The sequence below is a fragment of the Armigeres subalbatus genome, chromosome 3 (assembly GCF_024139115.2).
Source record: "Armigeres subalbatus isolate Guangzhou_Male chromosome 3, GZ_Asu_2, whole genome shotgun sequence".
NCBI classification, from domain to species: Eukaryota; Metazoa; Arthropoda; class Insecta; order Diptera; family Culicidae; genus Armigeres; species Armigeres subalbatus.
Genome location: NC_085141.1, coordinates 225,631,213 through 225,659,115, shown reverse-complemented (window position 1 = coordinate 225,659,115; position 27,903 = coordinate 225,631,213). Strand labels below are relative to the sequence as shown.

Here is a 27,903-nt window from a genome sequence, read left to right as displayed (position 1 = left end):
AAATCAGATCTCTGTACAAAAACGAACTCATAATAAGAAGAAAAATATGTTTGAAATTCAGTACCGATGCAAAGTCCCACTTATTGTTAATGCCGAAACTGATTGAGGGGCACGCCTTTGAGAGTTGGTATAATCCACTTTTCGCAGGTTATAAATAGAAGTACATACCTCAATCTAAAAAGGCCTAACATTAAGTTTAAGAAATATCTGAATAAAAAACGACTACTTCATTTCTTTTCAATAGAAATGGAGCAAAAAGACATGCACTAAACAAATGACACGAGTATAGTACAAAAGTTCAATGAAATGGACGCAGTGGTTTAAGAAAGAACCCAGATTAATCGACATAGCGTTGGTGGTGCCTTTCTCGCGCATTACAAAAATGAGGAAAATATATGAGAGGTGTAATTTACACTTCAGTGGGATGGATTTGACTTTTATGTCTATTTGCGGTCACTTGAGTGCATTGCAGTGGCTTCCGTAAAAAAATTCGATTTTGATTTTTTTCCAAGGGGGGACCCTTGGCAAAAAACAATGTTTTTTGAATAACTCTAGAACGCAATGGCCGATCGAGCTAATTTTCAATAGGAAACAACTAGACCGCAATCCGCGTCGATTGCAAGCAATTTGCGAGCAAATCGGATAATGCTAAATTCCAAAACGTGTGTCTCACATTTTTGTACACATACACACACATACAGACATCACCTCAATTCGTCGAGCTGAGTCGATTGGTATATAACACTATGGGTCTCCGAGCCTTCTATCAAAAGTTCGGTTTTGGAGTGATTCTATAGCCTTTACGTATACTTAATATTCGCGAAAGGCAAAAAAGGGGGATTAATGCTACTTTTTAGAGGATTAATACAAAAAAATGTAAGATTGGGAGGAGGGGCGATGAAATGGACAAATTTCGCATTACGTTATTATTGAACTTACTTAAACGAAATTCCTTCGTTTACGCCAAGCGAATTCAGATATATTTTTACCTCTGCAGTTATGAAAAAAAAAACTATGTTCACATTGATTGTATGAAAGTTCAATGTCTACGATTCGTATACTCTTCCTTTATGGTTATCAGCGGAATAATATTGAAATTATTGAAATTCGTTCTAGTAGAACCCTTATTGCAAGACACCTGAAAAACGCAATCTTACCCCACCGGTGGGGTAAGAGCGCGTCGGGAGAAGCTTGTTTCATAAGGGCTACATGTTCGATTGAAAACTAAGTGCGTACTCTTGCCCCTATCGTACTCTCTGTAGCTCAAGAAGATTCGAATGGTATTTTATGTACTAGGCGCATTTCGATGATAAAGTTGAATCGCATGCAATAAATTCTGCACGAGAACGCTTTTCATGACATCGGATCACAGGAGAACATTACATTCATATTGAGTATGTCAATGAGAACTGAACTAGATTGTAGCTTGTTGTGACGAATATTGATACAGATAGACTCGTATCTTTACGGGATGATGATAAGATATTGGATTAATGCTATAAAAGTGGTTCTAAAGTTCAATAGCGAGCAGTCAAATTGTGCTATACTGAATCAAGAAGTGGACACGGAGTTGCGTGCATAAAAAATGAAGAGTGTCATATTGTTATTAGCAAGTGCTATTGCTATCGTCAGTGCATCCAATCCAATATGGGTTCCGGAGAGATGTCCAACAAATGAAAATCCGAATTTCCCCACCCACCTTGCACATGAAACCGATTGTTGTTTATTCTATAAATGCAACGTGGGCTGGGCTTTTCTGATGTCATGCCCGGTCAATCAGCATTTCTCCGCGTCGCTTCAGCGTTGTGATTTTCCCGGATTTGCTCAATGTACTTTGCCTGTGTCGTCCTGTACAGCGAGTGCTGCAACTTCAACCACATCTACAACCACAACTACAACCACAACTACAACTCCAGCTACAACCACACCGGTTGCAACTACACTGGCACCAACTTCGGAGCTAACAACTACTCCGACAACGGTCGTAACTGCAGCACCGACTCCATCAACTACCGTGATAATTCCAGAGGCACCAACTCCTTCACCCAGCATTCCTACAGCACCAACTCCAGGTTCGACATCGACAACAGCAGCAACCACCGTAACAGTGCCCAGCATTCCAACAGCGGAAACAGTGGGGCCGCCAACGGCTGCAACCGTAGCATATTGATCTGTAGCGATGGACACAGAATTATTCCAACCTGGTATACTGAATCAATAGAGGTAGCAACTATCACTATTATTGGGACGATATATTGATTTGCACTCGGTACATGCAAACAAAAATTCTAAATTGATTCTTTCAGTTAGGTCACTTGAGTCAGTTCATAGCAATGGCGCATATTGATAGCTCAAATAAACCCACAATACCATAAATAGTACAATGGGCATCCTGCAATCAATTGGTATTGCCAATTACACCGATAAGATAGTAGATATAAGTTATCAACTTAATTTATTGCCTCTCAATTTCAGCGTTAAATTTACTAAGTCAATGTATACATACGTAGGATCAATAAAGCATTGAAAGAATATTTATGTGGTTCGTCAATTCTCAGAAACAGCAATAGTGGTAGTAAGAGTCAGATATGTTATCACAACCCATCAATTCGCTTTTAATTCTTCGTTCCCCAAACTGTTCGGAACTCTAAACCCTCGTTTTTGAAGGCACTCCATTCAGTTGATCATCAATCAACGAACTGGATATTTCTATTTCGTGCCTATAGCTTATTTTGTTTAGTTGGTGCCTCCAAAAACGCTAAATGTTTATCGGCCTCGATTTATTTGGGCTTTTGGTAATAAATTCTAACAATGAGAACTTGGAGCACTCGGAACTAATAAGAACCAAACTTATTGTGCGCAAATTCGACGTTAGTCTTTATTGGGAAATATGAATGGTAGTTTGTGCTCTTTCAGTATCTGTTCTAGCACGTCGTAGCCTTCTATTAGCTCTAAGACATGTTCAACGGAGATCTGCGATCGTGTTCGACCACCAGTACGCTGGCTGCCGATTTCCGGAAAGTTTGGTCTTTCTTGGGATCGTAATATCGCAGGCACGTGTTAATTCATCGCCGCTTAGTCCTGTTGTCCGACTTACCCATCGTAGTGCCTTCTCTAACAGTTCCGGGTTAAACTGTGAGGTGCACCATCCTGGATCAGTAACACCGACCCGCCTTGTGATTCCTTTGGAGGTATAACCGATCATAAAACGTCACTAGAAGTATGCCCCTCATGAATCTTCCAGTATGGCTCCACCGACCATCCCGCGTTGCAGAAGGTCACATCGATACACTATCGAATCACCACTAAACGTTCTTTAAACGTTGGCACTTGGACTTCGTTCAGCAGCACTACGTTTAATACCGTTAGAGACTCTAGCAGGATATGACCTCTAGCGTTAGTGACCCAGGAACCCCAGTCCACTGCCCACGCATTGAAAACACCTGCTACCACTACTGGGTTTAAACCAGTCTCGCCGCAAGAATATCGACTACCCTAGTGTACTGCTCTATACTCAATCTAGGAGGACAGTAGCAGCTACAAAAGTTAACTCCGTTTACCTTTGCTGCGACAAAACCCTCATCGTCAGGAGATGATATTATCTCCTGGATGGGGTATCGCCCACAACTCCAGATTCCCACCATAGCGGACTTGTTCGCTATTCATCTGCTGTTTCCAGCTGTGATGCGGTATGGGTCGGACAGCAAAACAACATCAGCTTTGCCCTAAATAACCGACTGTTGTATCAGCAGTTGAGCTGATTTGCAGTGGCTTAAGTTTAGATGTGTTACTTGCATGTATGGACCCTTCTAGAGGCCGGACAGGGGGGGGACAAATCAGATATCTTGGTGCAGCCTGACAGGTGCGAGCTTTGTGGTTTTCAGCTCCACACCTACATCATAGCTCACTGCGGTCAGGCCCCTTGCAGTCATATGATTTATGACCGTGGCCAAGGCACTTGTAGCAGGCCTGAATTGGTTGGTTTGTGCTCAACGAGCATACCGACCAGCCCGCTTTCAGTTTTGCCTTATCCAGCACCTTCTTGGACTCAGCCACAGGTATTCGGAAGAAGGTCTTTGCGTAACCGAATCGTGGATTCCTGGATCTCAACATCAGTTCGTCTACCAGGTCTCCGGGCCTTGCACTGGATGTTCTAAACTGGGCATAGGGTTCTAACTCAAACCTAATTTTCCAGGACCTCCTCTGTCAACTTTTTATACTTAGATCTCTTCTGAGCAGCATCCCACTTCAAGACGAGAATCATCTCGCCTTTCCGCGTTCGACGGATGCAGTTAACATCTCCTCCTAAACTAGAAAGCTTTTCGTTGCATCTCATAGTCTTCAAAACGTCGGCGCAGCTTTTATCATCACATCAGTCTTGACGATAATCGCCTGGCCTCTGTCTTTTCGCTTGCCACTGCCATTAGAAGGCGAACCTTTTTTTCTCACGGGCCCTACCCTCCTCTCACTAAGGAGATGCGTCTCCGATTCGGCCTTCTTCCTGGCTTTCACCGCCTGGCTCACCGCCGACTCCTTTTCCTCAGTAGGAATGCGGATCATGTGCTCCGCCTTCGTACTGGCCTCTAGCAAAGTCTTCCACTCCGACTTCGCATCCACCCCAGCCAACACAAAATCGCATATGCTAGCGAATAAGTGTACAAGGTGGAGGCGATATAGGCGCATTCCTGCATTTGACTGCGTGCAAAATGCACGTATATGGCCTCCACTTTATACACTTATTCGATATGATATACGATCTTGTGTTTGCTGGGCACGACTAGAACGCAGGTCAGTATGGCCTGTTCAGCCTGTGGGGTGACCGATTAAGGCCACTTCACCTAGCGAAAGGGTCCTCTTTACCGCCAGACACCGCACCTTCGTCTACTTTTTTGAATTAGTTGAAAGAATCATTGCTGTTGGGTCCCCCTTGCGGTTGCTTGTGAATTCTGCTGGCGTAGTCGCCTTATTGATCCCATTGTAAACTATGCATACCTTGCGCCATGCAGGGAGGCCATGCGAGGGTTGACACTCTCGTGTTCAGAGCACTAGTCAGGAAAGAGCAGTTCCTGCAAAGGTTCGGGTTCGCTGATTTTGCGGAATGCCTGGAATGTGTAGGTGAGGTAGAATCGGCAATGCATGTGGTGTTTGCATGCATGCGATTTGATGTTGAACGCAATGCCATTCTGCTCGTCAGTCTTGAACAAAACCAGCAGCTGCAGTAATGACTACTGTGATGCAGTGAACACCATGCTCACTCCGACAACAAAACCGCGGCGGGTGGGCTGCGGTGATCTCCGTATGTAGATATAGAGGTCATTGCGGACCGAGGGATACGGACTGGCGAAAGGGTTTTGGTTTTAATGGGTCGGGTGAACCCATCCCCACACTACCTGAGTCAACCTCCTCAGGTGTCTGTTTGCAGACTTCCGTTTACCCTTGCTCAAGAAAAAAAAATGCTCGAATTCGTCGGGCTCAGTCGATTGGTATATTACACTATGAGCCTCCGAGCATTTTATAAACAGTATGTTTACGGAGTGATCATATAGCATATTTGTATACCTTGTATACTGCCGTCATACGCATATCTGTCCCATGTTTGCTGGTATTCCCTATATAAATGGGACAGTTATGCGTATAACGGCAGTGTACGATTAAGGCAAAAATGTATCTTGGCCATAACTTCTTATCCAATAGTCCGATCTGGGCAATTTGCAATAGAAAGCAATGGGACAGGATTATCTGTCGAATGCAACTTGTTGCTAACAAGTTGGTTAACGATAAGGGCCTAAAAGTTGGTGAGACCTTTTTACGCGTTTTTGGTATAAAATAAAAGTATTTTAGTCATTGCTTCTGATCCCATTGTCTGATTTTGCCAATTTCTAATAGGAAACAATGGGATAGGATTCCTCGCCAAACGCAACTTATTGCGAGCAATCCGGTTAATTGTAAGTAGCTGAAAAGTTGGCGAGACTTGCTCGCACATATACATACACACTTACATTTGAGACTGCAGGGACTATGTCCAAGGGCATTACGAACCCTTCCCACGACCTCTGCGAGTTAGGGGGCCTACCCAGGATGTGGTGGGGTTTGGCAGTGGGCTTTGTTAAACCTCTACAAAATGCTCCATGTGTCCGCAAGCACGCCTTATCAAAGCGACCGTGTGCCGCTGAATGCGCACAGGAGCCCATGGAGGGCCAATTGGCATGGAGAGTGTCCCCACTTGGGTAGGGTTGTGCGTGTGCTGCTTCAGCAGAGATCGAGTGCGACGTTGCGTCACCATTACTGGTTGTTTCTCAGTGAGTAACAACAACCGTGGTATGTCTTACTACTACTACTACTTACTACTATTTGGAACTCGTTTGTGATACAAAAATTGCAAGTGGTGGCGGCGGCGCTCTTTGGAAACCTTGAAGAAATTTTTTTTGAATCTCAGCAGGAATATCGTCGGAATTCACATGAGAAGTTCTTCAGAATTATCACGAGAGATTGTTCATAATTTCTACATGATAACGTTCGGAATATCCACGGAAAGTTCCTGTTGAATATTTTTTTTAAATACATACAAACAATTCTTCTTAGTTGTAGAAGAATACGGCTGGTAAAATATGTATTTTAAAGTTAGCTTTCTCAGTCTAGAATAAAAAGGTCGACTAGTTTATCATGGCAATCGTTGAAACAGGAAATTCTTCAGAATATCTGCGGCAGACTCTGAGAAGTTTTCAAGGGAAAAATAAGAGAAATTCTCTGGAATTTCAACGTAAAGTTCTTAAGAATTTTCGCGGAAGAGTGTTCAAAATGTAGATTTCAATAAAAAATATCTTTGGATTGCAACGCAAAATTGGTGATTTGGCCGAAAAAGTCTTTTTTTAACAGTTCGTTTGACCGAAATGGTCGTTTGGCCGGAAAGGTCATCAGTCAAAAAAGGTCGTTTGGCCGAAATGGTCGTTTGACAGAATTGGTCATTTGTCCGAAAATGTTGTTTGGCCCAACGGGTCATACAGCCAAATGTCAATTACTGAACACGGATACTATGGTCAAAAATGTCCATCCGTTTGGCCAAATGACATTTATGGCGAATGGCTTTTTTTTACGAAAGTTCGTAACCTCTCTACTTTACTGGCCTCTACGATACTGGCCTTTGAACCAAAAGTCATCTAACTAGATCCAATTAAGCCGAATTGAACGTACATCCGGAACTGTTATCAGGTCGAAAACAGTTTGACTAGAAAAGGTAGTTTGGCCGAAAGTGACATAGAGCTAAAAGAGACATTCGGCCGAAAAAATCGTTAGACCGAATAGATCATTTGATCGAAAATCACGTTCTGACGCCCCAATTAGCGAGCCCCCAACTAAAAAGCGCCCCAACTGCAAAAAACCCAATTAGCAATCGCTCACTGTAATGGTCATTTGGCAGAAAGAGCCTTTTGGCCCAAAAATGGCGTTTCTGCAAAACATCCCTCTTGGCCAAATGGCATTTTCTACCAACCTATTCTGCCAAATAACCTATTCAAATAAACGAGTTTCTGACAAAATGATCAATTCAGCCGCACGACTCTTTTCGCAAAAAATGCCATTTGGCCGAAACGGCTGTGTTGTATTATGGACGAGAACAGCTTCCCTGGGAAGCTTACCAGACTGATCAAAGCAACGGTGGATGGTGTGCAAAACTGTGTGAAGATTTCGGGTGAACACTCCAGTTCGTTCGAATCACGCCGGGGACTAAGACAAGGTGATAGACTTTCGTGCCTGTTGGTCAACATTGCGCTAGAAGGTGTCATGCGGAGAGCCGGGTGTAACAGCCGGGGTACGATTTTCAACAGATCCAGTCAATTTTTTTGTTTCGCGGATGACATGGACATTGTCGGCTGAACATTTGTAAAGGTGGCAGAACTGTACACCCGCCTGAAGCGTGAAGCAACAAAAATTGGACTGGTGGTGAATGCGTCAAAGGCAAAGCACATGCTTGTGGGCGGAACCAAGCGTACCAGGGCCCGCATGGGAAGCAGTGTTACGATAGACGGGGATACCTTCGAGGTGGTCGAGGAATTAGTCTACCTCGGATCCTTGCTAACAGCTGAAAACAATGGTAGTCGTGAAATACGAAGGCGCATCATCTGTGGAAGTCGGGCCTACTACGGGCTCCAGAAGAAACTGTGGTCAAAAAAGATTCGCCACCGCACCAAATGTGTCATGTACAAGACGTTAATAAGACCGGTAGTCCTCTACGGACATGAAACATGGCAATGCTCGAGGAGGACTTGCAAGCACTCGGAGTATTCGAGAGACGGGTGCTTAGGACCATCTTTGGCGGTGTGCAAGAAGACGGTTTGTGGCGGCGAAGAATGAACCACGAGCTCGCCCAACTCTACGGTGAACCCAGTATCGAGAAGGTAGCTAAAGCCGGAAGGGTACGATAGGCAGGACATATTGCAAGAATGCCGGACAGCAACCCTGCAAAGATGGTGTTCGCTTCCGATCCGGCAGGTAAGAGACGACGTGGAGCGCAGCGAGGATGGAGAGACGCGGCCACGAACCGTGTATTGTGGCGTCAAATTTTTGATTCAGTGTTATCTGTTTAGATGTATGTAGACTAAATAAATGAAATGAAATGGCTTTCTCTGCCAAATAACCATCCTTACCAAATTGCATTTTTGGTCAAATGATCTATTCGGTCAAACGACTTTTTCAGCTGAACGACATTTTCAGTCAAACGACCTGTTGGGGCAAACAACTGTTTCGGTCAAATTACCAGTTCGACCGAATGTTTCTTTCGGCCAAACTACATTTGCGGTCAAACCATTATCGACCTGATAATACTTTCAGATAAACGTTCAGTTTGGCTCGACTTAATGGAGTTTGGCTAGATGAATTATGGTTTGAAGACCAGTATCAGCCTAAAAAGTAGAGAGGTTACGGAATTTTGTTCAATGGCCATTTGATAAAAAGGCCATTTCGCCAAACGGATGACCAGTTTTGACCATGTTATCCGGACTAAAAATAAAACTTCCACTGAAAATTTTTAAATTTTTCAAAAAAATAGGAGACTGTCAATGAAGAAATCAGGATATGAACAATAAAAAAATACAATTTTTTCCTGAATAATGCAAAATTACCATAAAATATTGAGAATTTTTCACAAAACATAATTAAATTAGCACTTCTTTAAAAGCGTTTAATGCTTATTGAAAATTTTATCAGTTGTATTGCTTTTTTGTTTTTTAATGGAAATTTTCATTATTTTTGTTTTCTATCGGAACTTGATATATTGATAATATTGATTTATTAATGGAAATGTTTTCTCAATACAATATTATGATCTCTTTTTAAAAAATTCTTCTTTTATAATTGCAATTTTTGCTTTAAAAGTGTTAATATATTTGTGTTTTGTGGAAAATTCTTAATTGTTCATGTCAATTTTGCATTATTTATGGAAATTTTATTTTGCTGCTTATCATCCGTTCAGTATTTGACATTTCTCGCGTGATTTTTGAAATTGTAAGTCCAAAAGAGAGGCTCGCTTTGTTTACTTTCTCTTTCGATTATTACGAAGTCATACTAACATTTATATCGAATTTTTTTACAGAGATCTGAAGAAAATAGCTTTGTCTAGCGTGTTCAGGTGTAAATATTGCAATAAATGCAAAACTAGTTTCTATATTAGTGAAAGAGAGCGTAACGAATGAAAGTCTTTCATTTGGACATACGACGTTTTCAAAAATCATGCTAGATTTGACCGTATGGCAAATGAACTTTTAGGCCAAATGGCCAAACGGCATTTTTGGTCTGAAATGACTTCTTCGGACGAACGATCGTTTCGGCCAGACGACCTGTTAGGGCAAAAGGCTTTTATGACCCGTTTTAAATGATTTAATCTTATAGCTTATAGCTTCATAGTTTTCTGAAAGGATATCGAATATCCATTCTTCATTTTTGGAAGCAATTAATCTAGATTGAGAAAATCAAAGTTGAAGCATCAATGCTCAACAGATACTGAACAGGAACATTGATCGAATATTCCGAATATTTTTCTGTAGAAATTTGGAACAACTTCCTGTGAAAATTTTGAAGAGATTCTCATGTAAAATCCGACGAATATTCCGCTGAAATTCAAAACAACTGGGAAATCCAAATCCTCTGGGTAATTCCAAAGAATTATCGAAACTTCAAAGTAGTTCTAGTGGAAAATCTGAAAATAATTTTCAAATGAATATACTCTAGAAAAGCTTAGAATTATCTGTGGAAGTTGGTCAGACTTTTCAAGCGAAATTCGAAAGATTTTTTCCGTTGATGTCATAAAAATATTCCAAATGACCGATTCTACCGAACGACACTTTCGGCTGAATATCCATTTAGGGCAAATGGCGCTTTTTGAAAACGACCGTTTCGGCCAAAGGGCATATTCGGCCAATTGAGCTATTTGGTCAACCGTTCTTTTTAGCCAAAGCAACTGTTCGACCAAATGACATTTACGGCCAAATAACTTTAGGCTACATTTTTGGTCTTCTATCATATGGTTTGTTCGGTTTATCGACATATTCGGTCAAACAACTTTTAGCCTTGTGGTTTTTGACGGAATAGTTTCCTGCAGAACGACTTTTTTCCGTTCAAAAATTTCATTTCAACGAAAAATTCTCTGAATTTCAACGAGATATTCTTCGCAATTCCCACAGGATTATTTTTCTTATGGTTCATTCAAAGGTAATTGCCTATGTGTGAGCTTGACGACCGACTGGCAAATGCTTACACAACCTCACTTGATCAGTACAGTTGCTGATGAAGAATGTGTACAGCCGCCAGACATTCTAAATACTCACGCTCCTCTAATGTGAACGTGTACTATACACATGTGGTAGTGTTGGCTTGAGAAATGGATTGCGAGTGATTTGACTATGCGTCCAATTTGGGAATCTCGAGCTCGTTCAGTAGCCGCTAGGTTGCGAAGGCCGACGGAGGTCCTTCGTAGCTTAGTTGGTTAAAAGCACCAGTCTAGCGTACTGTAGGGTCATGGGTTCGAGTCCCATCGAAGGGAAAGTGGTTACCTCCAATACATTTTTCAAATCAATATCTTCCACATAACGTACATATTCACATATGAGTTTCCATATTTTTCTTAGTTTTTACGGAGAGTTTTTTTTTCGAAATTTCAACAAGAAATTGCTTGGAATTTTCATGAAAAATGAGTTGCAACGTAATGTTGTAGGGATCAATCAGAAAATTCTACGGAAATTCCACCGAGTCTTTGGAATTTCCACTGAAAATTCTGCGGACTTCTTTGAATCGGCGCACATAGGAGTACGTAGTGTAAAAGCGTGGCCAAAACTATGTCAATCATTTGTCCTCTTTAAATGCATACAATAAGCAGTGAAGCGTATTACTTTTGTCTTTGTGCTTGATGTAGCAGTGATATATGACCACTGACGGGGTCAGTTGTTGTTATTTGATAGAGCACCACACAGACCGCATCGTGCTTTCGTGCTGTGCGGTTCTTTCTCTCTTTGCGGAAGGAAGTTTTTAATACTACCCGAAGCTATTTTAATTTCAACGGTGCTTCTTAGCGCTATTTGTACCCACTGATCCCGTTACGATCTTTGCAAGGACCCGTGCCTTCGTTTTACGTTGGACCCGTTTGCGGAAGTAAAATTCCGACAAGCGGTGGTAATCCTGCAGGGACACCGTTCTGGGAAAAAACCTCTTAGAAGGTCACGTCTCCACGCTCAGCAATGAGTATTAACAAAAACAAGAGGAAGGGGGAGTCTCTGAATTCTCCACTTCCTTCAAAGAAACAAGGTTTCAAGACCGTCCTGCCCAAGCGCGGAAAAATAGAAGGAAGCTGGAGAATTCAGATATTCCTTCTAACTCTAATATCGGAAATAATTCTTCTCCAATCGAACTGAGCAATCAGTTCGATTTGATTAATGATGAAATTGAGCAAATCGAATCTACCTCTAGCCCAGGTGATTCGATTCATGCGAAAAAGCAAAGGATTCCGCCAATTGTGGTATCTGTTGCCGAGTTTTCTGGCTTCCGGAATGAGATTTTGAGTAACCTTCAGGGGATCAAGGTTTCATTTCAGATTGCTAGGAAGGGTGACTGCCGCGTTTTGCCGGGATCCTTTGACGATCGCAAACGTCTTCTTCACTATTTAACTGAGAAGCGCCATAAATTCTTCACATACGACGACAAAACTGAGCGATTGTTCAAAGTCGTCTTGAAAGGTCTCCCCAGTGATGACAAATCACTGGATGAGATTAAAATTGAAATTTCTCAATTACTTGGATTTTCACCAGTCCAAGTAATTAAGATGAAAAAGAAATCCCATTCTGGTACTTCCCAGAGGGCATTTCTCAAGAATTTTATTTAGTTCATTTTAACAAAGAGAACTAAATAATATGAAAAGTTGGAAAAGGCCTGTATTATGTCTCATGTCCGTGTTACATGGGAACATTTCCGCAGGCCTGGGGAAACTTCCAAAACCCCACCCAGTGCCGTAAGTGCCAAAAGTGGGGTCATGGAACCAAACATTGTCACATGGATGCTAAATGCATGATTTGTGGTGGAACCTCTCACGCCAAGGACGCATGTCCTGTGAGAGAAGATTCCAATAAATTTAAATGTGCAAATTGTGGGGCAATCATAAATCCAATTTCTGGGAATGCCCTTCACGCAAAAAGTTTTGAATTCCCGTGCAAAATTGATGACGGAAATTCCAATCGGATCCCAGATTCGACGGGTAGAAATTTTTCAAACGCTCAAATTTCGAAACCGGTTACCGGTCGAGCAATTCATACCCACCACAATTCACAAACAAATTTTGCCGCTCGTCAACGGGTAGCAAGCACTTCAGTAAATTCCAATTTTTCCAATGTACCTACGTATGCAAACATCGCTGCTGGTAGACCAAATTTCTCTTCTCAAAATGAGGTTTATACCCATGTCCCAACGGAAAATAACGGTCATGTTGCCGATTCAGGTAGCATGACTGCTTCCGATTTCGATTTTTTAACTGAACAATTGCATCACATGATTGATGCAATGTTCAAAGCAAATACCATTCCTGAAGCTGTTCAGGTTGGTATAAAGTACACACAAAAAATTGTTATCGGACTCCGTTTCAATGGATCCAAATAATTGTGTGAAAGTTCTAAATTGGAATGCCCGCTCTCTAAAGGGTAAGGAAGATGAATTATTCAACTTCCTTTCAGTTCATAATGTGCATATTGCCATTATAACTGAAACGTATTTAAAACCAGGACTCTCCATTAAAAGAGATCCAAACTATTTTATCTACAGAAATGATCGTCTTGACAGCGCCTGTGGTGGGGTCGCCATTGTCATTAATAGACGTATCAAACATAAATTATTTTCTTCGTTTGAAACCAAAGTTTTTGAAACCTTGGGAGTTTCTGTTGAAACAAATTTTGGACAATTTTCCTTCATTGCAGCCTACTTGCCTTTTCAATGCAATGGGCAGCAAAAGAATTTGTTGAAAGCTGATCTTCAAATTCTGACTCGCAACAAATCAAAATTCTTCGTAATTGGTGACTTCAATGCCAAACACCGTTCATGGAATAATGCTCAAAGCAATTCCAATGGTAAAATTTTATTTGAAGATTGTTCTGCGGGATATTATACTATTCAATATCCCAATGGACCAACTTGTTTTTCTTCCAGTCGAAATCCTTCTACAATTGATTTAGTTTTAACGGATTCAAGTCAGCTGTGTGGCCAATTGGTAACTCATGCTGACTTTGACTCTGATCATCTTCGTGTGACATTTGAAATCTCACAAGAAGCCATTTATAATCCAATCAGCTCTTCTTTTAATTATCATAGAGCTGATTGGGATTTATATAAAACGTATATCGATAGGAATTTTGATGTTGATATTCCTCTCGATACCAAAAGTGATATTGATAATGCTCTCGTATCTTTGACAAATTTAATTGTCGAAGCCAGAGGCATTGCAATTCCGAAATGTGAAGTTAAATTTAACTCCATTATTATTGACGACGATCTTCAGCTACTGATCCGTCTTAAAAATGTGAGAAGAAGGCAATACCAAAGAACTCGCGATCCCGCGTTGAAAGTTATTTGGCGAGATTTGCAAAATGAAATTAAAAAACGTTTCGCTATTCTGAGAAATACCAACTTTGAGAATAATGTCTCGAAGTTGGATCCCAGTTCGAAACCCTTTTGGAAATTAACAAAAATTCTTAAAAACCTCAAAAGCCAATTCCAGCGCTTAAAGAGGGAAATAAAATTTTATTAACAAATGGCGAAAAGGCTCAAAAACTTGCTCAGCAGTTCGAGAGTGCCCATAATTTTAGTCTAGGTCTCACTAGTCCAATTGAGGATCAGGTTACACGGAGCTTCGAAGACATTCTCAATCAAGAGAATGTTTTTGACCCTTCGTTGGGAACCAATTTGGATGAAGTGAGATCTATTACTAGAAAATTTAAAAATATGAAAGCCCCGGTGATGATGGTATTTTCTACATACTTATCAAAAAACTTCCTGAGAGCTCTTTATCCTTTTTGGTTAATTTATTTAACAAATGTTTTCAATTGGCATACTTTCCAGATAAATGGAAAAACGCCAAAGTTGTTCCAATTTTGAAGCCGGACAAAAATCCAGCTGAGACTTCTAGTTATCGCCCAATCAGTTTGCTTTCTTCAATAAGCAAACTGTTTGAAAAGATTATTTTAAATAGAATGATGGTTCATATTAATGACAATTCTATTTTTGCTGATGAGCAATTTGGTTTTCGCCATGGGCATTCAACCACTCATCAGTTATTAAGAGTTACGAACTTAATTCGGCTCAACAAATCTGAAGGATATTCGACTGGAGTTGCTCTTCTTGATATAGAGAAAGCATTTGACAGTGTTTGGCATGAAGGTTTGATTGTAAAATTGATGAATTTTAATTTTCCTCTGTACATCATTAAACTGATCCAAAATTATTTATCAGATCGCTCGCTGCAGGTAAACTATCAGAATACTAAATCTGATAGATTACCTGTAAGGGCTGGTGTCCCCAAGGCAGCATACTGGGGCCCATATTGTATAACATTTTACTTCTGACTTACCTGATTTACCACCAGGGTGTCAAAAATCTTTGTTTGCAGATGACACGGGCCTTTCAGCCAAAGGGCGAAGCCTTCGTGTCATTTGTAGTAGATTGCAAAAAGTTTGGATATTTTCTCCACTTACTTGCAAAAATGGAAAATTTCCCCGAATGCTTCCAAAACTCAGCTTATAATTTTCCCACATAAGCCGAGAGCTTCTTATTTGAAACCTTCTAGCAGACATATTGTCACTATGAATGGGGTTCCAATTAATTGGTCTAGCGAAGCTAAATATTTAGGACTTCTGCTAGATCAAAAATTAACTTTTAAAAATCACATTGAAGGCCTTCAAGCCAAATGTAACAAATATATTAAGTGCCTATATCCACTTATAAACAGAAAATCAAAACTTTGTCTTAAGAACAAACTTTTGATTTACAAACAAATTTTAGACCTGCCATGTTGTATGCTGTGCCAATATGGACTAGTTGCTGCAATACCAGAAAGAAGGCACTCCAGAGGATTCAAAATAAAATTTTGAAAATGATTCTGAAGTTGCCTCCGTGGTATAGTACCAATGAACTTCATAGAATTTCTTATATTGAGACATTGCAACAAATGTCCAACAAAATAATTTCAATTTTAGACAAAAATCGTTGCAATCTTCTATTGCAACGATTAACTCCTTGTACCCTTAGTATAAAATAGGTTAAGTTTAGTTTAAGTTGAAAACATTGTAATTCCTACATGGTTCAATTCAACCAGAGGAAAAAATTCTAACTGCCAGAGGCAATTGAAATGTATTAATAATAACTAAAAGCGTAACATAGCAAATAAGGATGATAGTGTTAAGAAAACACGGAACACCTAGTCTAAGAGATGAATGCATGTATTAGATAATTAGCAAATAAAAAAAAAAAAAAAAAAAAAAAAGATAGAGCACCACTTGGCACAAGTACGCTGCCTTTGAGAACTACAGCGTGCTTGCGACGAGTGGTGCCTACCTCTGAGTATGTTTTTTTTATGATAATCTTCATTCTTCATTTATTACTTACTAAATTTTCCGAAAAGATGTACTTTGTTTATTCACTTCGACTATGTAAATTTATTATCGGATAATGTTAAAGTCCCTGGATAATGCATCGATATTACACTGGAGTAGATCAAATAAATTTTAGGTGCAAATCAACCGCTTAATAACCTTTTACATCCGAAAAATGCGTATACTTTTTATTGATCGTTCATCAAAGTCTAACTCTTCTGGAAGCAATCATTTATGTGAACTTAGTCGCTCAAAATCATAAATACTTAAATTAAATATTTAGAAAAATCTAACTTTTTCTAGCAAGTTTCACTAAATTCAAATCAAAACACGATTGCTGAGGATGCGTGAAATGTTTTTCGTGGAGCTTATTAAAAACTTCAACCTTTCCGACGCCGACAATTTTGTTGCTTGATCAGGTTTGGAACCCAATCAAAAGTTTCATTTTGTAAATCATATTTTTGTAAAAAAAGTAGAAAAAAGCTACCAATTAATATCATCATTAAGGATCACCTGAAAACAATTTCAGATCGAATCATGCTTGAAAACGTTTTACATACCCTCATTATTAGTACCTATATTGATTTTCGTCTTGAAAATCATTAAAAATCCAGAAAAACACGATAAAACGTGAACATTTTTTATGGACAATTGCGATTAAACTGGCATGTAAATTATGGTGAAGTTTTGGCAGCCAGCATTGCTTACAATTAACCAAGATTGTTCCAAAGTTCCCATGGCAAGTTAGTATTACTATTTGAGAGACAAAAAATAAAAATAATATGGGAATATCTAAAAAAATGTTTTTGACTTTTGGCCAGGATTTGGGCTGAAATACTCCTCAGTGCGGCGTGGAAAATTATAGATCAGCGGCGTGACCGTACTGTCACGCTCCGTATCATTCAACCTTTACGAAAGGGTGGAGCAAATCCTGCAAGCAAACGCTGAATTGGAATCCAGCGGGACATCGCAGCAGAGGTAGACTCAGAAACTCGTGGCGACGAAGCCTCATAAATAAATAAAAGAAAGTCGAAAGGCTCGGATCAAGACCAAAAAGAACAGCCGCCCAGGAGTTCATGTTCGATGGGAATTTCATCAGTGTTACGTCTGGTCTGTGATTTACATACATATGTTTTTCGGATTTTGGTTCTATATGATGACTAAGTTTAACTAAATACATATCTGAATATTTCGGATAATATCATACCATACTATTAAAAACAGTTCAGCAATAGAATAGAATATTAAACACTATTATAATTTATTCACGATTCAATGATTTGATGGATAAAAAATAAAGCTGTTTGCGATGCCCTTCCGTTTTATTACTAATTAGTATACTGCACATAAATACAAACACCACACCTTAAACATCTCGGTACCGTCAGTGTAAGCCATTTGGCTTCTCACTCTACGGACGAATTGTGCACTTGGCTACCTTTGGATAATCGCAGCGATCGTATCGCACGCTCCAATGTTGCCCCAAGGGACACTGAATCAGAAACGCACGACCATCGTAGCACTTGTAGAACTTTCCGCAATCTTTCGGATGAGTCAGATGAATAGGATTGGTCTCGTCATCAGTTGATGGACAGCGACTATCAAGTACGCCCACGATCATCTCCCGCTGCTCATCTGTCCACTCCGATGATTCCATTGGAAATTCTTCATCGCTGTAATAATAGTAGTCATCGTCGAATGCCGCTGCCTTGCTGAGCCTCTTTGCCAGATTTTTACGCTTCGGTAGTGAGCACTGTGCGTATTGGGGATAATCGCAACGATTTATCTTCGCTCCAAACTCTTGACCAGAGGGACAGCTCAAAACATAAGCTCGACCATCAAAGCATTTCTGGAATTTTCCGCACTCAGTTGCGTGTGGCAAATGAATCGGTCGGAAGGGATCATCTGTCCTTGGGCAACGAATGTCTGGGATGCCAGAATTATAGACGAATTCAGCCTTCATTGGGATCGCCACAAAATCTGATTCTGGCTGAACATCTTCCTCCAAGTTATTTTGAGTTTCTTCGATATCGTCAATGATTTCAGTGTCCTTGACTTCCTCAACTTCATCTACTTTAAAAGTGGCAGTACCTATATTGCACTTAGCGATGGAAGGGAAATCGCAGCGATTAAGGTGGGCTGCCCATTGTTGACCAGGGGGACAATCTAGCTCAAACCTCAATCCGCTAAAGCATTTCAAAAACTTTTGGCAGCTCGTCGGGTGTGGCAAATGCAAAGGATTCATGGGGTCATCATTTTGAGAACATCTAACATCACTGACACCATCTTCAAAACGAAAATTTGCTGGTTCAGGTTGAGCGAGCACTGAGCGACACTGGGCATATTGGGGATAGTCACAACGTTGGATCTGTGGACCAAACTCCTGACCTGCAGGACAATCGATCGTGAACGCACGACCGCTAAAGCATTTAAGAAATTTTCCACAATCTCGAGCGTGCGGCAAATGGACTGGATTCATCGGATTGTCGTATGCTGGGCATCTCGAATCAAGGACCCCATCGTCGAATCGGAAGGCGTTTACGAGCGACCCAACTGACATCAACAAAGAAATGATGGCTATGAAAACTGGGAAAACTTATTAATTCATTTGTAGATGCTTTTCAGAACATCAAATTACCCTTCATTTTGAATTCAATTCAGTTATAATTCGAAAATGAACTGCTCACTAGTATTATTCGTTTCGTTCGTGGCGCTTATTTCAACACTGACTTCCTAACCCGGTCGACACAACACTTTTATATGTTTGACAAGGATATCAAATACCGCGCCGGAGATCAAAAACTTACCCCGACAAAACCGATGGCATCATTTCAGCGCAATTCATAAGGGTGACTAATGGTAAATTTCGAGATGATGGTCGCTTTTCAGCCACACGAACTCGTGCCAGATCATTCACAGAAGGTACTTCCTGTGTCCAACAACTAGCGTCGCTGATTATGATGAACAATAAAGAACCATGCTATTGAATATAGTACATCGAATCATCATTAAAATTGAAGATGATCAGCATCGATATAGAACCGTTTTATTAGAGAACCATGTTAAACAACTTGTAGGCAGCCAAATATGCAACAGTACATCATAGAACGTATAAGTAGTACACATGGTACTTGGAGCTCACTTGACTCAGCCACTGGAATTCCAGAAACAAAATCGGTATAGTGAAACATGGAACGTAGCTTATTAATACCAATTTTCAGTGGAAAAGATATGACGTGATATGAAGCTCAACTCAGAAAGGAGTCCTATACCTACTAATCATGGAGGGTGGAGAATTTGCCATTTCCTAACGATCCATATAGGCTAGATGTTCCAGTTGTGGCTATAGCACCAGTTGTCGCACTAGTGATGTATATGCCAAATGGCCAATCAAATCACCGCAAACCAAGTTCATATCGATAAAGCATATTCATATGATACGATAAAACCTTTGATCTCCTCCAAAACAAGCAAAGCATAATTGTAAAAATTGATTTTGCTTAATTTTTGACGTTCTTTGCACCAGTTGTCGCACTAGTGGTCCCTATTTGGCCAGTCCCATAAGAAAACAATGGGATTTGCCAAATAAGGAATCAAAATTAAGAATAGTGCCAAAACTGGTGCATGCGTTCCTATTATAGATTAATCAATTTAGATGATTATAACAAATTTTATTGTGGTTTTCACAGCTGTTCTAAGGAGCAGGAAGTAAAACCTTTTGCTTTATATATAAAGTCCACCCACACGCCTTTTACTTATTTAAAAAAAAAAAGTTGTTCTTATGTATGGCGACAATTGGTACACCCACCCTAGATAAAAGATTACACAGGATTTTGTTTTTACACGATTATTTTTCGCTCGTGTTTTTGATCGTGTGACTTCAATTGAACACCAAACTCTTCGCAACATGTTTCAAAAAATCCAGGATAAATCCAAGAAAAATCACATGATAATTGATATGCGGTAAACATTTAGGATGAGTGCAAAATTGAGAAAATATAAATCGTGTAAAAACAAAGTCCAGTGTATTTGTTTGAGAATAATCCTGCATCAACAATCTATTACATAAGTAATTTACTGCCTCTAAATCTAAGCAATTTATTCTGAATCTCAAGATGTAGCTACGAAGTCAATGTAAATTGTGGCGAATAACATGAATAAAGGCTCCCCCAGACCTAAGCGATTTCATCGCCGCGACGGCGACAACTAGTCGCCGCGATCCTATCGTTGGGTCGCTGCAGGCAATGTTCTATTTACGCTTCCATACCAACGGCGACAAAATCGCAGTCGCCAAGCGATAGAATCGCGACGCGACTGTCGCGTCGCGTGTGTTTGGGGGAACCTTAAAAGCTCTCCCAAACTTAAGCGATTTCATCGCCGCGACTCTATTGCTGAGTCGCTGCATTTACGTTTCCATATACCAACGCTTGGCTACACTATTTAAACACTCACTCAAGCGAATTGAGCAAAATGTGGTCATGTAGTACTGTTCTAATGTTGGTTTTCCTTCATAGCACGCATATGAGTGCTATGATAGATTTTTTGCCATTCCTGATCTTAATACCTGTTTTACAGTTCGTGAGTTTGAGTGATAAAACGGCCTACTTTCCATACCAATGGAAACGGGTGTTTAAATGATCATTATGCAACTGAAATGGGTTGCATAAAATTCTATAATTCAATAAAAAAACAACATCATAACCGCAGTTACATGACTAGATTGATATTGTATTCTCTGCGGTATATGTGGCCCACTGATAAGCATTAGATGTCACGAAAAGCTTTTCATCGTGTCCAGTTTTTTGTTATACTCAGGGAATCTGTCAACATCACATCATTACGATGTTTAAGCATCATCATGATTAAAGTACACAGGACAAGTTGAAACGGTTTTATCAATTAAACTTCATTCAACTGCTGTAAAAAATCACCCTCTGACAAATGTTGAAACCGTTTGCTGTGTTCGGGCCAACAATTACCCATAAAAATAAGAAACCTTACCAAAATAATGTTTATATATTTTTGCCTTTCTCGTACAACAAAGTTGTACCGAAAGGCTATCATTTCACTCCGAAAACGAACTTTTTATAGAAGCCTCGGAGACCCATAGTGTTATATACCAATCGACTCAGCTCGAGCAAATGTCTGTCTGTCCGTGTGTATGTGTGTGTGTGTGCACACGAAAACCGAAAAACATTAGCCAACTTTTCGTATAGTAATTTTTAACCGATTTCCTTGCAACAAGTTGCATTCGACGGACGACAAACTCTAGTTGATCACTATTGAATTTCATAACGATCGACCGTTGCGCTTAAAAGTTATAAAGAAAATGGTACATCGTCCCATATTAGCACCATATAAGGTTGGTGTCTCGGCTAAATGCGAGAAAGGCAGTATCACTTCTCGGTGAATTAAGTTGGGTTTTTTTCTATGCACCAGTTTGCTCCTCATATTGGGGCAAGTTGAAACACTGTCTCTGTCTCTATGTTCCGTAGATCTCCGTTACACAGGCCATCCGGTAGACGCTCCCAGTCTCCCAGTCTCTGTCTCTATGTTCCGTAGATCTCCGTTACACAGGCGCTCCGGTAGACGCTTCGCTGGCCCTAGGGGGTACCTCGGACAAAAATGCGTAATGGCGGACGTATTACAATTCCAATCAAAACTCATTGATATAGTTTTAATAATTGTGTATTTTTATTTTAAAAATTTATATTGTACATAATATGCAATGCGATCAATAAATCCCAATTGAATTCTGCCTTCCACAACCAGCACAATGTATAAAGGGCTGCGGAACAAAAGATCGAACGAGCAAAACGTCGAATGAACAAAATGATTTTTTTTTCACTAATGCTCGGTTGCTTCGTTGCAAGAGGATGAGAAGCATCCTTCTACGCATCTCGGAAGCCTTCTTCCAAGCAGCTTGAAGGCCTTCTTACAAGATGCTCGGAAGCCTCCTGGGCACTTCAGAAGCCTCCTTTCAAGTAATTAGGTTGCCTCCTTTCAAGAGGCTCGTAAGCCTTCTTTTAAGAGGCTCGGAAGCCTTCTTTTAAGAGGCATGGAAACCTCCTTTCAAGAGATGTAGTAGCCTCTTTTAAGGAAGCTCGGAAGTCTTTTTCAAAAGGCTCCGAAGCCTCCTTTCAAGTGGCTGAAAAGCATCTTTCCAAGAAGTTCGGAAGCCTATTTTCAAGAGGATCGGAAGCTTCCTTTCAATAGGCTCAAAAATCTCTTTTAAGAGGCCCAAAAGCCTCCTTTCAAGAGGCTCGGAATCCTCCTTTTCAAGAAGCTCAAGAGACTTCTTTTCTAGAGGCTTAAAAGCCTCCTTTTCTAGAGGTTCAAAAGCCTCCTTTTCTAGAGGCTCAAAAGCCTCCTTTCAATATCTTTTCAAGAGGCTTGGAAGCCTCCTTTCAATATCTTTTCAAGAGGCTCGGAAGTCTCTTTTGAAGAGGCTCAGAAGCCTACTTTCAAGAGGCTCAGAAGTCTTCTTTCAAGAGGCTCAAAAACCTCCTTCCAGACTAAGAACCTCCTTCCAAGAGGCTCGGAAGGCTCCTTTCAAGAGGCTCGGAAGCCTCAATTCAAGAGGCTCAAATCCTTTCAAGAGGCATCCTTTCAAGAGGCTCAAAAGCCTCCTTCTAAGAGGCTCGGAAGCGTCATTTCAAGAGGCTCGGAAGACTCCTTTCAAGAGGCTCGGAAGCCTTCTTTCAAGAGGCTCGGAAGCCTTACAAGAGGCTCGGAAATCTCCTTTCAAGAGGCTCAAAATCCCCTTTTTCTAGAGGCTCGGAAGCCTCCTTTCAAGAGGCTCAAAAATCCCTTTCGGGAGACTCAAAACCATCCTTTCAAGAGGCTCAAAAGCCTCCCTCTAAAAGGCTCTGAAGTGTTCTTTCAAGAGGGTCAAAATCCTCTTTTCAAGAGGCTCTTATCAAGAGGCTCGGAAAACTCCTTTAAACATCCTTTTAAGAGGCTGTGAAGCCTTCTTCCAAAAGGCTCGGAATCCTTCCTCCAAAAGCCTCGGAAGCGTTCCTCCAAAAGGCTTGAAGCCTTTTTCTAAAAGGCTCGGAAGCCTTCTTTCAAAGGCTCAAGCCTTCTTTCAAAGGCTCAGAAGCCTTCTTTCAAAGGCTCTCAAGCCTTCTTTCAAAAGGCTCGGAAGCCTTCTTTCAAAAGGCTCAAGCCTTCTTTCAAAAGGCCTGGAAGCCTTCTTTCAAAAGGCTCAGAAGCCTTCTTTCAAGAGGCTCAGAAGCCTCTTTTCAAGAGGTTTGAAGTCTCCTTTCAAGATCCTTTCAAGAGGCTCAAAACCTCCTTCCAGGCTCAGAAGCCTCATTTCAATAGGCTCAAAAGCCTCCTTACAAAAGGCCTGGAGGGCTTTTTCAAGAGGGTAGGAAGCCACATTTCAAGAGGCTTAAAGCATCCTTTCAAGAGGCTCAAAAGCCTCCTTCTTTCAAAGGCCTGGAAGCCTTCTTTCAAAGGCTCAGAAGCCTTCTTTCAAAGGCTCAGAAGCCTTCTTTCAAAAGGCTCAGAAGCCTTCTTTCAAAAGGCTCAAGCCTTCTTTCAAAGGCTCTCAAGCCTTCTTTCAAAGGCTCAAGCCTTCTTTCAAAAGGCTCGGAAGCCTTCTTTCAAAAGGCTCGGAAGCCTTCTTTCAAGAGGCTCGGAAGCCTCTTTTCAAGAGGTTTGGAAGTCTCCTTTCAAGATCCTTTCAAGAGGCTCAAAAACCTCCTTCCAGGCTCATAAGCCTCATTTCAATAGGCTCAAAAGCCTCCTTACAAAAGGCTCGGAGGGCTTTTTTCGAGAGGGTAGGAAGCCACATTTCAAGAGGCTTAAAAGCATCCTTTCAAGAGGCTCAAAAGCCTCCTTCTTTCAAAAGGCTCGGAAGCCTTCTTTCAAAAGGCTCGGAAGCCTTCTTTCAAAAGGCTCGGAAGCCTTCTTTCAAAAGGCTCGGAAGCCTTCTTTCAAAAGGCTCGGAAGCCTTCTTTCAAAAGGCTCGGAAGCCTTCTTTCAAAAGGCTCGGAAGCCTTCTTTAAAAAGGCTCGGAAGCCTCCTTTCAAGAGGCTCGGAAGCCTTCTTTCAAAAGGCTCGGAAGCCTTCTTTCAAAAGGCTCGGAAGCCTTCTTTCAAAAGGCTCGGAAGCCTTCTTTCAAGAGGCTCGGAAGCCTCTTTTCAAGAGGTTTGGAAGTCTCCTTTCAAGATCCTTTCAAGAGGCTCAAAAACCTCCTTCCAGGCTCAGAAGCCTCATTTCAATAGGCTCAAAAGCCTCTTTACAAAAGGCTCGGAGGGCTTTTTTCAAGAGGGTAGGAAGCCACATTTCAAGAGGCTTAAAAGCATCCTTTCAAGAGGCTCAAAAGCCTCCTTCTAAGAGGCTCAGAAGCCTCCTCCTTTCAAGAGGCTGGGAAGGCTCCTTTCGAGAGGCACGGAAGCATTTTTTCAAGAGGCACGGAAGCCCCCATTCAAGAGGCTCAGAATCCTTCTTTCAAAAGGCTCGGAAGCCTTCTTTCAAAAGGCTCGGAAGCCTTCTTTCAAAAGGCTCGGAAGCCTTCTTTCAAAAGGCTCGGAAGCCTTCTTTCAAAAGGCTCGGAAGCCTCTTTTCAAGAGGTTTAGAAGTCTCCTTTCAAGATCCTTTCAAAAGGCTCAAAAACCTCCTTCCAGGCTCAGAAGCCTCATTTCAATAGGTTAAAAAGCCTCCTTACAAAAGGCTCGGAAGGCTTTTTTCAAGAGGGTAGGAAGCCACATTTCAAGAGACTTAAAAGCATCCTTTCACGAGGCTCAAAAGCCTCCTTCTAAGAGGCTCAGAAGCCTCCTCCTTTCAAGAGGCTGGGAAGGCACCTTTCGAGAGGTTCGAAAACCTTCTTTCAAGAGGCTTGGAAGCGTCGTTTCAAGCTGCAAAGGAAGCCTCCTTTTCAGTGGCTCAAAAACCGCCTTCAAGAGGCTCGGAAGCCTCTCTACAAGAGGCTCAGAAGCCTCTAATGAAGAGGCGAGGAAATCTACTTCAAAGGGATTCAAAAGCTTAAAGGAGCTTCCCTTCAAAGGGCTCGGTATTATTTTTTCAAAGGGATTGGAAGCCTAATTTGGAGAGGGGGTACCTCAATTAATGCAAAAGTTCCAAGGGGTACCTCTCAAGAAAAAGGTTGAGAACCGCTGCTCTAGCACGATGGCACGCCCCATCGTCCCTTACGCCAAATGCCCGGATGAGCAGCCGAAATTCCCTGATCCCGAATCCTAAGCCCTGTCCATCCTTAAATAAGGCCGATACAAATATTAAAATTTATTTTACGTCCGACAGCTCTTGGAATGTACGAGGGGGGGGGGGATGTATAAAAAAACCAAAATGCAATTATTCCATGGATTTTTTTTAAATTTTAACGGAAAATGATAACAAAGAATGTTTAGAAAAAGCTAATAATATGAATATTTGTAAAATATTTATCCAGTAGTGAATCTAGCAAAAAACTTTATGTAATTAAAAAAAATACTTGACCTTATTTTTGAAGAAATCTCCGGTACTTATTTTTTAATTACTTTTAATTTCTGTTTTTCTTTTTGGAAAAGGGCTGGTTTTGCTGATGAACTCTAAGTAAACTTTTGAATCCATAACACCACAATTTTCCATAATCCATAACACCAAAGTACTGCTAGAATTATGTATAAGCTTTTGTTTAGGTCAAATATGAAACTCAAACTGGTTGAATCAATAGGGGCAATGGTCGGATGTACTTCTGAAATCACAGATGTGTTGCCCCTGCTGCGATGTCCTGTCGTCTGCTCTCTTACGTGGTGTATGGCAGGTAGAGGTGTGCGCCGGTCCGAAATTTGGCGGCGGCAGCGTTTGTCAAAATTTTGGTCGGCGGCGGCGGCGTGAATCGGCGTGGCGATTTTTTAAAACTACGTTTCTTTAAGTTTTTCATTTGCTTTTTTTAGATGTGTAGCTGGCACTGGCGATCTTATGTAAATGTGCGGCTTAAGCGCCACTCCAATAAAGGAGACCGCACACCAAGTTTGTTTGCCCGGATGAGACTCAATCAAGGCGAGTCCAAGTACAATCTTCAAAGAAGAAAGAGATCGATCCAGTGCGACTACTTTCCCAAAATGGGACAGGTAGAAACCCCTATTGACGCATCAGCATAACTCTCGCAACATCAATCAAATCTCAAAAATCAACGGTAAGAGGTCACGCATACTTATGACGACGCAACAAGACGTCATTTCATCATCATCGGGAGTTTACGCTATCCTCCACCAGAGTCGCGATGGTAGCTAAAGGGTCGCGCAACATAAATTCAAATTCAAGACAAAATAAATTAAACTACAAACGAATCCGAAGCAACGTAGAAACACTCAAAACATGTATTCAATAAATAGGATAGTATAAATAACAATAATCACATCATTGGGTTTATTCGACATTTAATATTAAGATTTTATTTCATTAAGCATGCTTATAATGGTGTCGAGTTCTTTCCTCTTTCTCTCCTCTTTACTCTATCCTACTTGTGTGCGTATTCAAATTCTACTATCTGTGCTATTGTGTGTTGTTTCTTCATCACTAACGATGCGACGACGATGCAGCAACGTAAAGGCTATTGCTGTTGCACCCGGGTGTCTAATCTGATTGGGTTGGGTGGGCGGCCATAAATTACGGTACGTGCGCACGTTTTAGTTTCTCGCCGACACCCAACCTCAATTCATCCAAAGTTCGAACTTTTTAGCAAGTCATGCTCTTCAACTTACGGTTGGCACAGAAAACTTCTCCGTGGCGTCCTCAGCGGACGCCACACTTCACTCAGAATAATTGGTCCGGACTCACCAGATGGTTACTGCTGCTGTATCCTGCGCTGCTGTTACCGCCGCTGGCGGTTGACGATTGAGGGCCACCACGTGGGCCAATGAATGGCGGTTGGCGACTTCCACGTGTCTCGAATGGCGGCTTGGTCGATGGTGGCAATGGACAACCACACTCCCCACTGAAGCGATATAGGGACGAATCGCTTCCCACCGGACAAGATGACGGTTGCCGGGGTCTTTCGTCCGGGGGATTCCGCTGACCTGGCGCGTGGAAGGAAATATAGCCGTCGGCTATTCGAAACAATTACAACAATGCACATATTTCTACACATAGCACAAATTAACCAATTACCTGGCCTAGATCGATTTTAAGCACACAAATCTAGCCTACGACGCACACTATATTGACTTGCACAATTCAACTAGAACTAAACGAGGAGAATATAATTAAATACAAGTAATTAAGTTTAACCACGTTACTTTCAAAGCTTACAAATTGAAAAACGACACACGAACAAAGCAAGACACTTCCACTGTTATCTGCGGTTCGGACGAAAGTGAGCGAAACCGTGATCCTCAGATTAAGGAACGTGACCTCGCCGAATTCAATTCGGATTTCCCGCGAATCTTTTCGACCGATTGGACAATTGCGAGATATTAATTTGACCGCTGGCTCTTCGTGCAATTTCGGGTGCAGCCACGACTCTCTCTTTCCCAATCTTCCCGAAAACTTCCTTGGACCCGACCTTGATCTCGCGAAATCGAACGCGGCGGAAATCGCGACCTATCGTTTTATGGTAATCGATCAGTGTCGTTTCACTTTTGCTGGCCTACCATTTGGCGTACGTGAAACAAATTAGCGTATGGAGAAAGCTATGTGTTATAATTATGTTCTATCCTAATCCTCTATCCTATTTTCGCAGATTGTAGCAAACGCTACAGATGTTCTCAAGACATTCACGGAAGAATCTTTAGAATTTCGCTTGAAAATCTGATGAACTTCTCGAAAAAATTCTTCAAGT

General features: G+C 41.1%; 2 protein-coding genes and 1 long non-coding RNA gene across 3 annotated transcripts; 1 reads left to right on the top strand and 2 right to left on the bottom strand.

The window, feature by feature from the left end:
- Positions 1 to 1,421: 1,421 nt before the first annotated feature.
- Positions 1,422 to 2,534, top strand: LOC134226183 (integumentary mucin C.1-like). The gene has a single exon (XM_062706785.1). It carries the CDS (start codon positions 1,586 to 1,588, stop codon positions 2,168 to 2,170), a length of 585 nt encoding a protein of 194 aa, XP_062562769.1. The 5' UTR covers positions 1,422 to 1,585; the 3' UTR covers positions 2,171 to 2,534.
- Positions 2,535 to 17,336: 14,802 nt separating this feature from the next.
- On the bottom strand, positions 17,337 to 18,926 carry LOC134226177 (uncharacterized). The gene is made up of 2 exons (XM_062706774.1): positions 18,751 to 18,926; positions 17,337 to 18,698 (listed from the first exon to the last, which is right to left on the bottom strand). Exons 1-2 carry the CDS (start codon positions 18,755 to 18,757, stop codon positions 17,524 to 17,526), a joined length of 1,182 nt encoding a protein of 393 aa, XP_062562758.1. The 5' UTR covers positions 18,758 to 18,926; the 3' UTR covers positions 17,337 to 17,523.
- A 7,507-nt stretch (positions 18,927 to 26,433) lies between these two features.
- LOC134226176 (uncharacterized) lies at positions 26,434 to 27,655 on the bottom strand. The gene is made up of 3 exons (XR_009983411.1): positions 27,375 to 27,655; positions 27,234 to 27,309; positions 26,434 to 27,172 (listed from the first exon to the last, which is right to left on the bottom strand). It is a non-coding gene; the product is annotated as an uncharacterized LOC134226176 (long non-coding RNA).
- Positions 27,656 to 27,903: the final 248 nt, after the last annotated feature.

Coding starts and splice junctions, on each gene's coding strand:
- LOC134226183 (XM_062706785.1), top strand. CDS start 1,586: ATGAAGAGTGTCATATTGTTATTAGCAAGTGCTATTGCTATCGTCAGT.